General features: G+C 35.2%; 1 protein-coding gene across 1 annotated transcript in view; it reads right to left on the reverse strand.

Moving 5' to 3' along the window:
- Positions 1 to 17,911, reverse strand: part of kirrel1b (kirre like nephrin family adhesion molecule 1b) — a 49,114-nt gene that overhangs the window by 5,210 nt on the left and 25,993 nt on the right. Inside the window, 12 exon segments of the mRNA XM_051129181.1 lie at positions 212 to 336; positions 1,119 to 1,226; positions 4,771 to 4,987; positions 7,187 to 7,287; positions 8,413 to 8,539; positions 8,689 to 8,816; positions 9,997 to 10,145; positions 10,483 to 10,588; positions 10,676 to 10,826; positions 10,946 to 11,103; positions 13,654 to 13,803; positions 14,932 to 15,084. Of these exon segments, the coding sequence (XP_050985138.1) occupies positions 212 to 336; positions 1,119 to 1,226; positions 4,771 to 4,987; positions 7,187 to 7,287; positions 8,413 to 8,539; positions 8,689 to 8,816; positions 9,997 to 10,145; positions 10,483 to 10,588; positions 10,676 to 10,826; positions 10,946 to 11,103; positions 13,654 to 13,803; positions 14,932 to 15,084 (1,673 nt within the window).

Here is a 17,911-nt window from a genome sequence, read left to right on the forward strand (position 1 = left end):
TATCAAAAACATTTAAATAATCTTACTGACCCCAAACTTTTGAACTGGAGTGCTTCACGGAGCACAGTGTTATAGAAACCAAGTGCCCGACAAAATTTCAAAAGAAGTCTTTATTTCTTTGTTTAAAATAATAAAATAGCATGTCTGTCCATATATTTATGAACTTTTTATCAGACAGCCTGACAGTCTAGTTTATGCTATAGATACTCACAGAATACATAGCCTTTACCATTCGTGTGGCTGTGGAGGCGCCGGCAGCCTCTTCCTCAAGACTGTGAGTCTCCTTGTTGACTGTTTCCACCTTAATGTCTGGCTTCAACGTGACTCCACGACGACCTGGAGGCATAATAGATCACTGACACAAAGCCTCACATCATTTTAATCAATTAAATGATTTAATAGTTCCATTAAATCACAGCAGTTTATAGCCATTGGTCTGAAAGCAAGATTATGATTTCAGTATTTTATTGTTACCTCAGACTGAACCTTTGTGTTAGTAGGCTGTTCCATAAAAGTTAGGACACATAAATCATCACGTGTCTCATTGAAGTAGATATTTTGCATTTTCTATTAGCTGACATCAAAGTTTCAATGAAAAAGTATAAAACTATTTTTGCAAAAATGGTACATCTATCAAAACCTGTTGTAAAAATGTTTTCTGTTAAGTTCAGTAATGTTTATTATAGTGTCTATTTTTTGTTTGAAGCATATAAACTATGTTTATAAATACAGTGTGGGGATTATTTAATTGCCATAACATTAATTCACAGTGCAAGAAATGTCACAAAAATGTAACAGTGGTCCTAAAAACAGAATTATTATTTAAATGTATTAATAAATATCCTTTTATATAAATATCCTTTTGAATTTGTGGTAAGGTATGACGATGGTATGTTCTTGACAGGCTTTTTTTCTTTTCTGTCTTCTTGCCACACGGGGGCGCCAAACCACAATCAAGCATTTTACACTTTTTTTTTTTGTCACTATTTTGACTTTCAGAGAACTTCCTTTTAATACACATTTTGAATTCTGGTGATAAATTGGTTACATTCATCATAAACAAATGAACATAAACACTGATGTACACAGAATCAGACACATATACACGGTGTACTCACTGCCTTTGCGCTGTCGATACAGATAGAATATCAGAGCAAACAGGAGAAGCAGAAGCAAAATGGATGATCCAACAGATCCACCTGCTATCACACCTACAGGCACTATATCTGAGAGAGAGAGAGATAGGCATGAAACATACAAACACTGTACCTGAGACAGATATAAAGCAGACGTTTATATTACCTACAGATGTAAGTTATATTATCTACAGGTACTACATCTGAGAGAGAAACAAGCTTTATAGGAAGGAATAATATATCTGAGAAAGAGAGACAAATAGGTATTAATTGAAAGATATTATATATAAAAATGAGACATAATGCTACGAGACCTATGTTTAAGTCAAATAGATATATCTAAGACAGCTATAATTTCACTATGAGAGAATGACACCTAAGTAAACTTTTTCTGTGAAAGACAGGTATTATATACAGGCATTATATCTGAGATAAAGACTCCTATGGACACAAAATGTGAGAGAGAAACAGAAATTACATCTACATGTGTCATATATCTAAGAGAAAGACATGTATGTACACTATATATGAAAGATGGGTATTATATCTACAAGCATAATACACTATATCTGGGATAAAGACAGGCATTATACCTATGACCGGTATATATATGAGAGAATGACACTTATGAAAACTATATCTGTGAAAGAGACAAGTACTGTATATATAGGCATTATATCTGAAAGAAACTTATGGACTCTTTATGTGAGATAAAGACATGAATGAAATCTACAGGCATTACATATCTAAAAGAAAGACACCTACGGACACTATATCTGAACACAGGAATGATATCTACAGGCATTATATATCTTAGAGAAAAACACCAACGGACATAATATATCAACAGGTGTTATATATCTGAGAGAAAGACGGGCATTATATCTACAAGTATGATACACTATATCTGAGAGAAAGATATGTATTATACCTATGACCGGTATATATATATGAGAGAATGACACTTATGAAAACTATCTTAGAGAAAAACACCAACGGACATAATATATCTACAGGGGTTATATATACCTGAGAGAAAGACAAATACGTATACTATATCTTAAAGAAAGACAGGTATTATACCTATGACCGTTACACATATATGTTATATACATATATGAGAGAATAATACTTATGGAAACTAAATATGTGAAAGAGACAGGTATTATATATAGGCAATATATCTGAGAGAAAGACAGCTATGGACGCTATATCTGAAAGAAAGACAGCAATGAAATCTACAGCTATTATATATCTAAAAGAAAGACACCTACGAACACTATATCTGAGAGAGAGACAGATATTATATCTACAGGTGCTATATATCTGAGTGAAAGACACCTATGGACACTATATATGAGAGAGACAGGAATTGCATCTATAGGCATTATATATCTGAGAGAAAGACACTAACAGACATAATATGTAAGAAAGACAGGTATTATATCTACAGGTGCTATATATCTGAGAGAAAGACACCTATGGACACCATATCTGAAAGAAAGACAGCAATGAAATCTACAGGCATCATATATCTAAAAGAAAGACACCTACAGACACTATATCTAAGAGAGGGACTGGAATTGCATCTACAGGCATTATCTGAGAGAAAAACACCAACAGACACAATATGAGAGAGCGACAGGTATTATATCTATAGGTGTTATATATCTGAGAGAAAGACACCTATGGACACTATATATGAGAGAGAGACAGGAATTGCATCTACAGGCATTATATATCTGAGAGAAAGACACCAACGGACATAATATGTGAGAGAGACAGATATTATATCGAAAGGTGCTATATATCTGAGTGAAAGACACCTATGGACACTATATATGAGAGAGACAGGAATTGCATCTATAGGCATTATATATCTGAAAGAAAGATACTAATGGACATAATATGTGAGAGACAGATATTATATCTACAGGTGCTATATATCTGAGAGAAAGACACCTATGGACACCATATCTGAAAGAAAGACAGCAATGAAATCTACAGGCATCATATATCTAAAAGAAAGACACCTACAGACACTATATCTAAGAGAGAGACTGGAATTGCATCTACAGGCATTATCTGAGAGAAAAACACCAACAGACACAATATGAGAGAGCGACAGGTATCATATCTATAGGTGTTATATATCTGAGAGAAAGACACCCGGACACTATATCTGAGAGAAAGACAGGAATGAAATCTACAGGCATTATATATCTAAAAGAAAGACATATGGACACTATATCTAATAATAAAAGACAGGAATTGCATTGATAGGCATTATATAACTGAGAGAAAGACATCTACAGACATGATATGCGAGAGAGAGACAGGTATTATATCCACAGGTGCTTTATATCTAAGAGAAAGACACCTATGGATACTATATCTGAGAAACAGGAATGAAATCTAAAGGCATTATATATCTACACGAAAGACACGTACAAACACTATATCTGAGAGAGAGACAGGAAGTGCATCTACAGGCATTATATATCTGAGGGAAAGACACCAGCGGACATAATATGTGAGAGAGACACAGGTCTATCTAAAGGTGTTATCTATCTGGGAGAAAGACGCCTATGAACACTATATTTGAGAGAAAGACACCTATGGACACTATATCTGAAAGAAAGACAGGAATTATATCTACAGGTGTTATGTATCTGAGAGAAAGACACCAGCGTTGATATGTGAAAGAGACAGGTATTATATCTATAGCCGTTATATATGTGTAAGAATGGTACCTACAGGTAATACATCTGAGAGAGAGACCTATGGACATTATATCTGAGAGAAAGACAGGAATTGATTTAAATTTGTAGATCTCTAAATTTGATTTGTTAGGACAGGACATTTGAAAAATCTGACATCTGGAATCTGAGGGTGCAAAAAAATCAAAATATTAAGAAAATCGCCTTTAAAGTTGTCCAAAGTTCTTAGCAATGCAATGTACTAATCAAAAATTGAGTTAAGTTTTGATATATTTACAGTAGGAAATTTACAAAATATTTTGATGGAACATGATCTTTACTTAATATCCTAATGATTATTTGCATTAAAGAAAAGTCAATAATTTTGCCCCATACTATGTATTTTTGGCTTGCTACAGTCACATACATGTAAAAGAAAGTCACCTACGGACACTATATCTGAGAGACAGACAGGAATTGCATCTATAGGCATTATATATCTGAGAAAAAGACACCAATGGACACAATATTTGTGAGAGAGACAGGTATTATATTGACAGGCATTATATATCTGAAAGAATAACACCTACATAATATATCTGAGAGAGAAAGAGAAAGACAGGCATTATATATTTGAAAAAAAAAAAAAAAGACACTTATGGACATTATATCTGAGTGAAAAAAATTACAGCCATTATATATCTGAGAGAAAGACACCTACGCACTACACTATATCTAGACATTACAATATAACTGTGAGAGAGACAGGCAGGTATTATACCTACGGATGCTATATCAGAGAGTGAGAAAGAGAATGCGCTATATCTGACAGAGAAAGAGAGTTATTATACCTAGAGACACTATATCTAAGTAAGAGACAGAGAGAGACAGAATGAGACAGTTCTATAGACACTATAGAGTGTTTTTTTTCTGACCCGTCTCCTCCAGGGTGATGATCATGGTTCCTGGTCCAAAGGCGTTCCATGCCGTGCAGTTGTAGGTGGACTGGAAGTCAGACTCCATGACGTTATTGATGGTGAGTGTGGACAGAACAGCGCCCCCTTGTGACGCAGGTCTGCTCTGCTCTACTGTGTACCTCTCCAGTAGTGTTCCTCTCTCTTTTTCCCACACATTCTCCTTCCAGGCCCAAACCTGCAGAACAACATGTATGCATTAACACACATATACACATACACACATATTTAATCTAGTTGATACACATTAGTAAATAGCTGCATGAGAATGTCATACATTTTTGAAAATACATTAAAAATATATACACACACAGGCAGGGGTTCACAGCCCTTTTAGGATTTTGCTCTGAACTGTGGGAGAGCAGATAGTTCATACAAAATGAACAACACTCCATCAAATATTCACAGCGCTAATGTCCCTCTCAAACTGACAACAGAGCGACAGTGAGAGCCGGGGGCGCAACAGGAAGGACGAGAGGATGGGGAACAAAAGCATATGGCCTGCTCTCCTTTCCTCTCCTCCACTTTCTTTCCTCATTTATTCCATTATTCATTATCTCATAAGTACCGTCTCCACATTAAGGCCAGTCCTGTTCTGCCATGTCTCATTATCCAGTGAGCGATCAGACAGAGAGAGAGAACAACAGAGGAGTGTGAGTCTCTATTACTAAACTCATGCATAATAGTACTATTATGGGCAAATCTAGGTTTAATTTAATCTTTATTCCCTTTAATAACTTGTTTAAATATCACTCTAACAGCTTATTATGTACGTTTGTGGAATTTTTTTTATTTTTGTAATTACTCATTTAATTTTACTACTACTTGTTCCCTCTATTTTATTTTTTTTCTTGCTAAAAGTTTGACTTTGCCTAATATATGTGTGTGTACTGTGTGTAATTATTATGTCTATATAAATATAAACCCATTATGTAAATATTTAAGAAATATTTACAAGTATATGTATTTATTCTAATTTTTATATTAATTATATTATATATAAATAAAATATATTTTGTACATATATTTCTCTTAAATATATATACATGTATTTGTGTATTTATATATACATCATAATTACACACAGTACACACACGAGGCAAACTTAAACTTTTATTTTGTATGTGATTAATCGCGATTAAACATTTGACAGCACTACTTTATATCCACTCCAAGTGATAATACTATTTTTCCCTCTAACTTTACTTTTTTGCAATTATTTTATTTTATAATTTGAAAATGCACATTTCAAAATATTAAATTTTTTAATATGACTATTTGTTTTATATTATTATTTTTAATCTATTTTTTTATTGTGCAGTTGTTTTATTTCATACACATTTCTTTATTTTATTTGTTAATACTACAATTTGTTCCCTCTATTTTCATGATTCTTCTTTACCTTTTTGCAGTTATTATTTAAAAAAAAATTCTATTTGTTAATATTTGTTTTCTTTGTTTAGTATGTTAATACTAAAACGTTTTACTTATTTTATTTATTTTTTATACACCATACGTTTATTTGTTACTACTAGGTTTGCTGTATTTGCACTATTTTTATATAATTTTCTTTTACCTGTTCAGCAAAGCCGTTTTTATTGTGCCAAAGAAGCATGCTAAAATGACAGAAAGGAAAAAGAGCGACTAGAAAGGTGCATGAAGAGAACGATAAAGAGGAGGAGGGTGACTAGAGGACAGGTGGAAGGAAGAAGACAAGAGAGAGAGTGAAGGAAGGAGGAAAAGAAGCAGAGCGTTGAGTAAAGTGCTGAGATTGTTAAAAGCTCACTCATTTGTCTGTCATGTCGTGTCGTCTGCTGGTGATAATCGACACTGAAAGGTACAGGACTTTGTTCTGCGCCGTCACTCTTTTTCTCCCCCTCCCCGCCAGCCCTCCTCAACTTTCATGTCTCATTTGATATCATCTTGACCTCTATTTTTCACGCTTCCTTTAGCTCTCTCTCTCTCAGTATTCAATCGAGTATAGTGTAAAGATGATAAAGGTAGGACGAAAAACAAGTACAGTGAGAGCCACATTAAGAGAATACATAAAGCAGAATAAAGCTGCTTTATGTCATTTCTGCACCATTAATGCCAAGAAACAGCACTGAAAACCCAGAGAAATTATATTGGCAATGCATAACCAGAATTTCCTACATGTAAAGGAAGAAGCAGCCACACTTCAAAAGAACAAACTTTAAAGCTCTAAAAACAGATATTTCTTTAGTGAAAAAATCTTGATTATTTATTCCACATTCATTTTTATCTGTACAATGCTTGAAATGTAGTGTCTGCTGTAAATCACAGCATGCCACATGTTGTGAATAACCTGTAATAAAAGCTGTGTTTATGCACTGTAAAGAATGGGATTTCAACTCACGATTTTGTCCGGCGGAGGGGTGCTGGCTATGTAGCACTTGATTTCCCCCTTCTCTCCTCTCACAGCATACTGGATCGGCTCGCTCGAGATGATTGGAGGACCTGGACACCCAATCACATCATTAAGAGAGTCATATCACGCTTTTCAAATTTTAGCAGCTTTGTATAAGCATTTAAAGAGTAAAAAAAACATCTAGACATATTTTTGTGTAGTTATTAGGGGTGTAACGGTACACAGATGTCATGGCTCGGTACGTACCTTGGCTCGAGGGTCACGGTTCAATACGATTTCAGTACAACAGAAAAAAAAAACAGATCTACTAAGCTAGGTTTCTTTCCATTTATTTTAAACAGACAGTAGTACAAATTACAATTTTTTCCACCTACATGTGAAAATACTAAATATTATAGCAAATTAATGTCATATATAGGCTATAAAGTCTGCAGTAAATATATACATACAAGGAATAAATACTTGAAATATATTTAATCTAGTTGATAGACAAGGGAAAAAACTGTGTGACATGCAAGGTAGCCCTATATTTGCTGAGTTTCAGTTCAGTTTTTTGACAGAAAGGAAACTCAAATGGCAGAAAATTATATTCTATTTGTTTTTTGTTTAAGTTGATTTTGCTGGTATGAGGACAGTTGAAGTAATCGTGTCGGCGCACAGAAACACAAAACATATCAGTTCCAGGCTTCTAGCATTGCTAACTTGACAGTGCAGTTGGTAACGTTATTTTATCAAAATAAAACCTCACTGTGTCACCGTTAGAATGCGACTGAAGTACAAAGTCTATAATTTACATAATAAATAATAGTTTAGCATTTGGATGCATCGCAAATATGTAAATATTATGGAATATTTGGATTTGTGCCGAATGAGAAAGGTAGGATACAAGAGCACAAAGTTTCATTTCGCAAACAGTTGAGTGTGTAAGCCTTTAAAGTAACATTATACTACTTTGTCAGTGATAGACGCGTTCAGAATCAGCACATGGTCACTGCCTAGTGGGCTTTGCTTTCAAGTGCGCAACTCCTGGTATTCGCTGTTCTTCTGCAGTCGGGTATCAAACAGCGTTGCATTACTGCGGGCACCCCTTTCTGGATTAAGGGTGAACTGCCTGTATTCGTTGTAATGCACCGAACCGAGACGCCCGTACCGTGACCGTTCAGCACAAATACATGTACCCTTACACCCCTAGTAGTTATGTATATGTTACTGACCATTGACTGTAAGAGTGACCTCTGTCTCTCCGACACCAATTCTGGGAACAATGGCTTTACACACATACTGTCCTGCATCCGCCTGACTCACAGACTTCAGGAATAGCTGATTGCTATTACTGAGGACCTGAACAACAAAGAGTGCAATAAAGAAAGATAGACAGCATTAAAAATGGTCAGTAGAGTGTTTTTGTTGTGTTTGTACAAGTCAGATTTTTTTGTTAGAGGTAAGTGCACTTTGTAGGGTGTAGGAAGCATTATCTAGTGTGCACTAACCATACTGGAGCCCTTCTTAGTCCATGTGAGTGTGAGCGGAGGATTTCCTGACCATTTACAGTTGAGTGAGACGTCAGAGTCAACATCCACTGTTACAGGCCTCGGCTCCACCACCAAAATTGGACCAACTAGAGAGCAAAAAAAAAAAAAAAAAAAGGCAACAAGGTTATTATAATTTACTAAAACAATTAAGATGAAGTTTTATTTGAAAAACTAAAAACAACAAGAAAATAGATGCTATAAAAAAAATACAAATGAACTACTAAAAGTAATTCAAATCAATCTTAAACTAAAAAATAGATAAAAAATTATGTTTTTTGAGGAAAACATTTCTGGATTGTTCTTCATATAATGGACTGATATGGTGCCCCAAATTTGAACTTCCAAAAGGCAGTTTAAATGCGGCCTCAAACGATCCCAAATGCGGGTGTAAACGATCCCAGCCGAGGAAAGAAGGGTCTTATCTAGTGAAACAATCGGTTATTTTCATTAAAAATGTATAATTTAAATACTTTTTAATCTCAAATGCTCATCTTGCTTTTCTCTCCATGAACTCTGTGTATTCTGCCTCAATTAGAGTATGCTGAAAAACTCCAATCGTATTTTCTCCCTCAACTTCAAAAGAAAAAATATTTCAAAATCATCCTACATCGCTGCACAAGTACCGACACAGTCTTTGCAACATGAACATGCAAAGAAGATCAAACACCCTTAATAAAAAAGGTAAAAAAGCGATATAGGACTATTTCGAAGTTGAGGGAGAACATGAGATCGGAGTTTTTCGACATACTACGACATACATCTGTCATGAACCAGAACAAAAACAGTCCAAGCAGAGTAAGTCAAGACCAGCATTTGGCATTAAAGAGTATATAAACTGTATTCTTTTTATTAAAATAAACGATCGTTACGCTACATAAGACCCTTCTTTCTCGGCTGGGATCCTTTACAGCTGCGTTTGGGATCGTTTGAAGCCACATTCAAACTACATTTTGGAAGTTCAAAATAGGGGCACCATATCAGTCCACTATATGAAGAAAAATGCTGAAATGTTTTCCTCAAAAAACATAATTTCTTTACGACTGAAGAATAAAAAAGACATGAACATCTTGGATGACAAATAGGTTAGTAAATTATTTGTAAATTGTTGTTCTGGAAGTGGACTTCTCCTTTAATTTTCAGGATGAAAGAAAAAACATAATTTGCACCGGCTGAACTGCATAGCAACAGCAAATGCATACAGTATAACATAAATCCATCTGTACACCTGTGTGGTAGATCATTGGATGAATGGACTGAGATACTCACAGTGAACATCCACCAAAATACTGACGTTAGTGCTGCCCACTGCATTAAAGACTAGACAGGACACGGGCTCAGTGAAGAACGAGTGATCTGCTGTCGTCTCAAACACACTTTCTCTCGCTCCGTCCAGAATCACGCCCCCTTTAGCCCACCTACAACACATTATGGTTATTAACTAAAATTAATGCAGAAAAAAAAATGTATTACATGTAAATAAAATAATAATAAAATTAAAAAATAAAATATAAAATGCTTGAACGTATTGTATTTCAGCTATTTGCCAAGATAGCATTTCTCTTTTTCTTGAGGTACCTAAAACTTAAACTTGAATAAAAAATGCTAAAAATTATATCGACATACTGAAAATAATAAAAAAAAATAGCATCCCAAAAATATCAAATTAACAATGCAAACACACACACTGTGCATATGAAAACAGGAGAGAGCACATCACTACGATCAGCATGTACACCTACACTACACACTAACCTGTAGCCCATAATGGGAGGGTTGGCAGTGGCCTGGCAGGTAAATTTAACTCGCTCTCCTTCTAGAACTGAGCGAGGCTCTATAGACAAGACAACTGTAGGAGGATCTGGAGAGAGATTGAGAGGTCATTAGGGCTCTTCTTGTGCATATACAGTATGCCAGCACGCCAAAGTAGGTGTACGCAGTCACTTACGGTGGACATTGAGAGTGACAGTGGCCCTCTTTCCCAGCGGGGCAGCCAGGTTTGAAGCCACACAGGTGAAATTTCGTCCCGTGTCTGTGTCCACTGGCTGGATCTCCAGAAAACTCTTTGTGGTCACCCTCTTTCTGTCCGCTAACACCTCCTGATAGATAGATAGATAGATAGATAGATAGATAGATAGATAGATAGATAGATAGATACCATATGTTCTCACATATGTGATTTTATCTGCTATCTTCATTTGCTTGTGCGCTCACTCACAGTGCTGGTATGGGCTCCCTCCACTATGATCCCATCTTTGTACCATTCTATCGTTGACAGTGGCTTTGCTCCTCGAGACACACAGGTGAGGTTATATGAGGTTCCTGCTGTCAGCAGGATCTCCGGAGAGCCCTCGATAACAGGACCTTCAGGGGGAACTACACAGACCGATAGATAATATGCTGAAAGTGACTTACACACTGTGCACACAGTTAACATCTATAAATGCTGACACATATGATTTGGTTTTGTCCTTTGTGAATACTGTGTATGACACACTATCGTTCAAAAGTTTTGGGTCAGTACGTTTTTAAAAGAAAACATTTTATGCATTAAACTTATTAAAAGAGGTAGTAAACATTTATAATGTAAACGATATATTTCAAATAAATGCTGTTCTTTTAAACTTTTTATTCATCAAAGAATTATGAAAAAACTGTTCCTACAGAAATATTAGGTAGCACAACTGTTTCTTGAACACCAAATCACCATATTAGAATGATTTCTGAAGGATCGTGTGAAACTAAAGACTGGAGTAATGATGCTGAAAATCCAGCTTTTGCAATCAGGAATAAATACAATTTTAAAATACATAAAAATAGAAAACTTATTTTAAATTGTAATAATATTTCACAATTACTGTAGTTTTGAACAAAAAAGTCAGCCTTGATAAGTATAATTTGGTAACACTTTATGTATAATGGACTATAAAGGGTTTTTAAATGGTATAATGCATTATAATTAATCATAATGTGCGGTGTAATACATTATATCTTGTCGCAAATAACTATAACCGAATTTAAAATGCATATATAAAAAAATGAATTGATAAATGTTATTTATAATTTATTAACTGTGTTTACAATTATTCATGAGATTGTACAATGCATTATAAGGTGCATTGCAATGCATAATTAATGCATTAAAACTACTTTTATAATGCATTATACATAAAGACTTTCAGTAAAGTGTTACTCATAATTTTAAAAACATTAAAAAGTCTTTCCAACCAAAACTTTTAAATGGTAGTTTATATGGGACCCTGAATCACAAAACCAGTCTTATATAGCATGGATATATTTGTAGCATTATCCAAAAATACATTGTATGGGTCAAAAATATAGATTTTTTTTTTTTAAATCATTAGGATATTAAGTAAAGTTCATGTTTCATGAAGATATTTTGTAAACTGCCTACCGTAAATATATGAAAACTTAATTTTTTGATTAGTAATATGCATTGCTAAGAACATCATTTCAACTTGAAAGGGGATTTTCTCAGTATTTAGATTTAGATACACATTTGTGTATCATGCCAGATTAGCTTCACATAAAGAAAAAGAGAATGTAAATAGTTAAATCGCTCCAAGGCAGCAGTACAGCATCTCTGGAGCTGCTATTAGTGTCCTTACAAAACAAGCTAAAAAAAGAAAGCAGAATGTATTCTTTAGAAAAACACTTCCTGTGTGTTAATGGCTATGTTGGGACTGCAAATTGCATACCGTATACTTCATTTTTTTAATTATTAGTGAACATTATGTAGCAATGAATATTTTAAACAGTAGTATATTTCAACACTGTCACAGCAACAATAACAAATACAGAAATAATTTTGACTTTTGTGTTCAATTTTGTGCAGTTTAAATAATGAGATCTTAAACACAACTGGTATTGCTTTAGGTTCATTCATCACACTGGAAATGGAAAGTCAAGTTGAGTGTTTTGTATGAGTGTGCTGTTGTTTAACGAATTGCATGGAATTTAAAGGAGAAGTCACCTTCCAGAACAAACATTTACAAATAATAAACTCACCCCCTTGTCATCCAAGATGTTCATGTCTTTCTTTCTTAAGTCGTAAAGAAATGATGTTTTTTGAGGAAAACATTTCAGGATTTCTCTCCACATAATGGACTGATATGTTGCCCCGAGTTTGAACTTCCAAAATGCAGTTTAAATGCGACTTCAAACGATCTCAAATGCTGTTGCAAACAATCCCAGCCGAGGAAGAAGGGTCTTATCTAGCAAAATGATCGGTTATTTTCATAAAAGTAATACAATTTATATACTTTTTAATGTCAAACACCCATCTTGTCTTGCTCTGCCTGAAGTGTTTTTTTCCAATTCATGACAGTTAGGGTATGTCGAAAAAATTCCCATCTCATGTTCTCCCTCAACTTCAAAATCGTCCTATATTGCCGTTTTACCTTTTTTGTTAAGGGTGTTTGATCTTCTTTGCATGTTCACTTTGCAAAGACTGTGTCTGTACTTCTGCAGCGATGTAGGATGATTTTAAAATGATTTTTGAAGTCGAGGGAGAAAATATGATTGGAAAAAATGCAGTTCAACTGTCATGAACTGGAAAAATAAACAATTCAGGCAGAGTGGTTTACAACTGCATTTGGGATCATTTGAAACCACACTGCATTTAAACAGCATTTTGGAAGTTCAAAGTCGAAGCACCATAGAAGTCCACTATATGGAAGAAAATCCTGAAATGTTTTCCTCAAAAAACATAATTTCTTCACAACTGAGGAAAAAAAGACATGAACATCTTGGATGACAAGGGGGTGAGTACATTATCTGTAAATTTTTGTTCTGGAAGTGGACTTCTCCTTTAATGCAAAAAAAAGCATTCTTCTCACAGTATACATACTGTAAAAATAATATAATGGCAGTACACTATTCTTAATATATTTGGTGTGTACTCACTCAGAACAGTGAGTTTAGCTCTTCTGGACCTCAGAGCGGCTTCAGTGGCCTGACACTCGTACAGCGAGTCATCGGTCAGGTCCGCTGACGTGATCTCCAGATTATACTGCCCAACATCCAAGATACGCAATACACGGTACCGCGGCCATGCTGAAACACACACACACCATTACAATTTAATACAGTAAAATGTTTCAGACATTTATCATTTCAGATGCAAATAACACTGTGCTGCAAAAGCCCAAGCATAGCTTGTATGTACAGTCAAAAGCATGACCGTGCCTATTCCATGGATTTCCCCTCACAATGGAGAACTCAAATGAATATACACATTCTTTGTAAATGTATTAAAAGCTCCAGCGATCTTTGAATTATAAAACCCAAGCCATATATTATACAGCCAATCAGTGTGATTATGTGGTGGCCTGTAGGACATGTGTTTGTCACCAGAGGGCAGCACTCTAACACATTGGCATTCAGACTGCACACTCTCTCTGGCACACACATTATGACATCATCGATCTGGATACCAGGAGGACAAAAGTATTGGCAACGATTACATCATCCTTTAGCTCAACCAATCAGCAAGCAGACGCTTAACCTGTGCGCGTGTTTGCACATCTATATGTGTATGTGTCTGTGATTAGAGCGGACAAAAGAGCAACACGTCCAAAAAAAAAAAAGCGAGAGAGGGAGCGAGACAGAGGACAAAGAAAGAAAATGGCAATGTCTGGACAATGAAAGGAAAAAATTATGTCTGTTGCATCATTTTAAATAGAGGAAAAGGAAAAACCTTATGCTGTATGATGTATGTTGCATTGCATATATGATGTATAGTCAAAGGTTATTGTCATGCCCATTTAAACTGAAGAGATGACAAATTCAAAAAAATAATTATTTGTATCTGTGAAAATTAGGTTGTACAATGCGTGCAAGTAAAAAATTGTTTGTCTAAAACATTGCAGAAAAATTGGTTTAAATGGAAAATCCAGGCATCGTACCCACCCTTGTGTCGTTTCAAACTAGTATGAATAGATACCACGAAAATGCAAGGCAATTGCTGTCTGTCAAGCAGGTTTATTCATTTGAACGCCCTCTTTCATGCTCAATCAAATTTGTGCTGCTAAACTTTCCTGTTGTGCAATTAAAGATAGTTTTTCTTTGGTCTTATCTCACCTCGAGCATTTATTAAGCTCATACTGTCACTCGTTTACCCTCTAAAAACGGTGCATGACGCCCTTGGTTAGTGTGATCTGATGTATGTGTGTGTTTGCTCACCTCTCAGATCTTCTCCGATGCCAAGAGCGAGCCCGTCTTTGGTCCACTGTACGATGCCGGTGTAGTTAAACACCACGCAGGACAAAACTACTCTCTCCCCGACCACCACAGACTGATCCGCCGGCTCCTGAGAAAACCGTGGGCCGCTGAACACTGACAGACACAGAAAAAGACAAAAATTAGCTTTAATGTTACTGTACAATTTGCTTAGACCCTGTAGATTTTGTCCACTTTAATGAGGATGTTTGGTGTGCCAAACATTTATATTAAATACTTATAAACCAAGCCTAGAGAAGAACATTAAAATAATCACATTTATATATTTAAATTCAGCATTTGGTAAAATACACTACAATTCAAAGCAGTAATATCGCAAAATATTACCATATTAGATTTTACAAATAGTTACTGCATATTTCAATATATTTTAAAATGTAACTTTTTTTTTCCTTTCATTTTTCAGTGTCACATAATCATTCAGAAATCATTCTAATACGCTGATTTGGTTTTCAGGAAACATTTTCTAATTTTGTTAAAATGTTAAAAACAGTTGTGCATTAAACATTTTTTGTGAAAATCATGATAACTGGCATTCTTTGTTGAATATAAAGTCTAACAGAACAGCATTTATTTAAAAAGAAAAAAATAAACCTAAATCTCTTTACGGTCTCTTTTAATCAAATGCATCCTTGCTAAAATAAAACATAAAATAAAAAAAGTAGTGTTTTAAAAAAAAAAACGCTTTGAATGACCATCCATAATAAAACGACAAATAAAATCAATTTGAGGAGTTCATGACAAGGGCATCACAAATATCTGGGACATTTTACCCCAATCCCTGGTTAATTTTTGATGCGGATATAATTAGGTTAATGTCTTATTTTAATGTATAAGATGTATTAATGCAGATTAATAAAAATACAATATTTTACAAACACATGCTATAGACTCTTTTTTTATCCATTACATCATCGCAGAGATATTTCTGAAAAATTCCGTCACTCTCTCTCTCTCCTCCTGTCTCTCTTTCTCCTCCGGCACATGCCACTCCTCCAGGATTATTGGTAACAGTCCAATTTGCTAATTAAGGCAAAACGTTAATAAAGGGAGGGAGAAAAAAAAGGAAAGGGTGCACCTCCAGAGGACTACATTTACAGCCATAAAACAAAACTCTTCATCACACTTAAAGGAACAGGTCACACCAAAATGGAAATTCTGTCATCATTTTCTCCAGAAAACCAATAATTAAGAATGTACTGGCCGCTTTTTTCCACATAGTCCAAATGAAAGTGGACCGAAGCTGTCAAGCTGACTTTGGTGAAAGAAAGTCATACGGAAAGTCAAGGACTCTGGACATTGAGTTCCTGTCATAAAACCAGCCTTCTCTCTTCGCAACTGTTCATGCATCGTGATTGGACTGCAGAAGACATGACGTCATGTCTTTGCGGCACAGCTGCTTATGACAGCGCTTAATGACACTGGCCCGTGTATCAGAACACTCAAAGCAGCTTCACTCAGTTAACTAGTCATTAGTGATGCAAAAGTGCCCTGAGAACAAAGACACAACATCTGATGTCTGATTCATAGACTGATTCGTCTGTGTGTGTGTGTTTTTGAAAACTCTGAAGTATTTCCAGATGCTACAGTATAAGAAAAACATCCCTGAAGTGTTGCTGCCAAATGTTAAGCATTTAGAAAAGCAGAGCCAAATGCAAAACGTCATGGAGAGAAAGAGATAAACAGAGAATGACAATAATGTACCCTGTAGCACACAGAGACACAGAAGCAAGCCTTTAATTATAAGCCGAGAGAGGTAAGCAAGAATAAATGACTTAGTCAAATGGTCTCAGACGGAACATTCATCTGTCCACATCTTTCCTCAGGGCAAGTCTTGCTCTAATTTTGCACACAAACAAATAAAAAACTGTATTTTGTGTGGGTGTGTTTTGTGTGATGTCCATGAGCATTTGTGTGTGTGTACTGAAATGAACTCTGTGTCTAAGTCTGCCTCAGGTACCAAAATATTTACATTACCAGATTAAGTACTAGGAATCGACTCTGACTTTGCTTCGAGCTTCGGAATCGATTCCAAGACTGGATTCCAAGCTCATTCCAGAATCATCAGACTCACATTGTGTCCACAGTCTACATTAATATTGTATATATTTACAATATAAAGTATAAGTTACAATATAATGGTTTACAATATCAAATTTGCTTTTAAAAATACAGAAATTTAGGTGTATTCATTGTAAGCACGCAACTTCCGGATAATAAACTTTGTTTTCACCTCTTTCATTGCTTTTGTATTGCCTCTTCTTTCAAACACGCGTTGCTTTCGGTCAAGTCCAGTCAAGTAACGTTGACTATGATCGATTAGCAAGCCTTGTTGTGTTGTTAAGATCGCAAATGATTCGGTGTTTTGAACAACGATTCAAAGACACTGGTCACCATCTGCAGGCGAGTTGCTGAAGGAAGCACAGATTCTAAACGAGTCATTTTGTGAACCGAATCGAAAGATTCGATTCATTGGAATGAATCGAAATTGTGAAGAATCTTTTTGGGGTAAACAGGGTTGCCAGGTCTGCGAAACTAAACTAGTCCAACTGCTAATCAAAAATCACGATTTTCTGTGAATGGAATCAAGTTTTTGGAGCCTTTGTAGTTGACTATATATGTCCAACAAATCAAAGATTTAATCAAATCAAAGAATTAATCTTTATTTGATTCAATTTATTAGTTTGTACACTCTGTTGTTCTCTTTATTCACTTTTTTGTGGTCGCATAATGTGTCAGTCTTTCAGCAGTTGAAATACACTTTAAATACCATATTTGTATTATGTAGAGTGAAAACAATGCCTGTATGCTGTTAAAAGGTGTCCTGGGTGTGTATACATATTTTATTTAACATGCACATTTGTATTATTAATTGTGTTATGTTTAAAGAAAATATTGAGTAGGCCTACCCGTTTTGATAAAT

Source organism: Labeo rohita, chromosome 2, assembly GCF_022985175.1.
Source record: "Labeo rohita strain BAU-BD-2019 chromosome 2, IGBB_LRoh.1.0, whole genome shotgun sequence".
NCBI classification, from domain to species: Eukaryota; Metazoa; Chordata; class Actinopteri; order Cypriniformes; family Cyprinidae; genus Labeo; species Labeo rohita.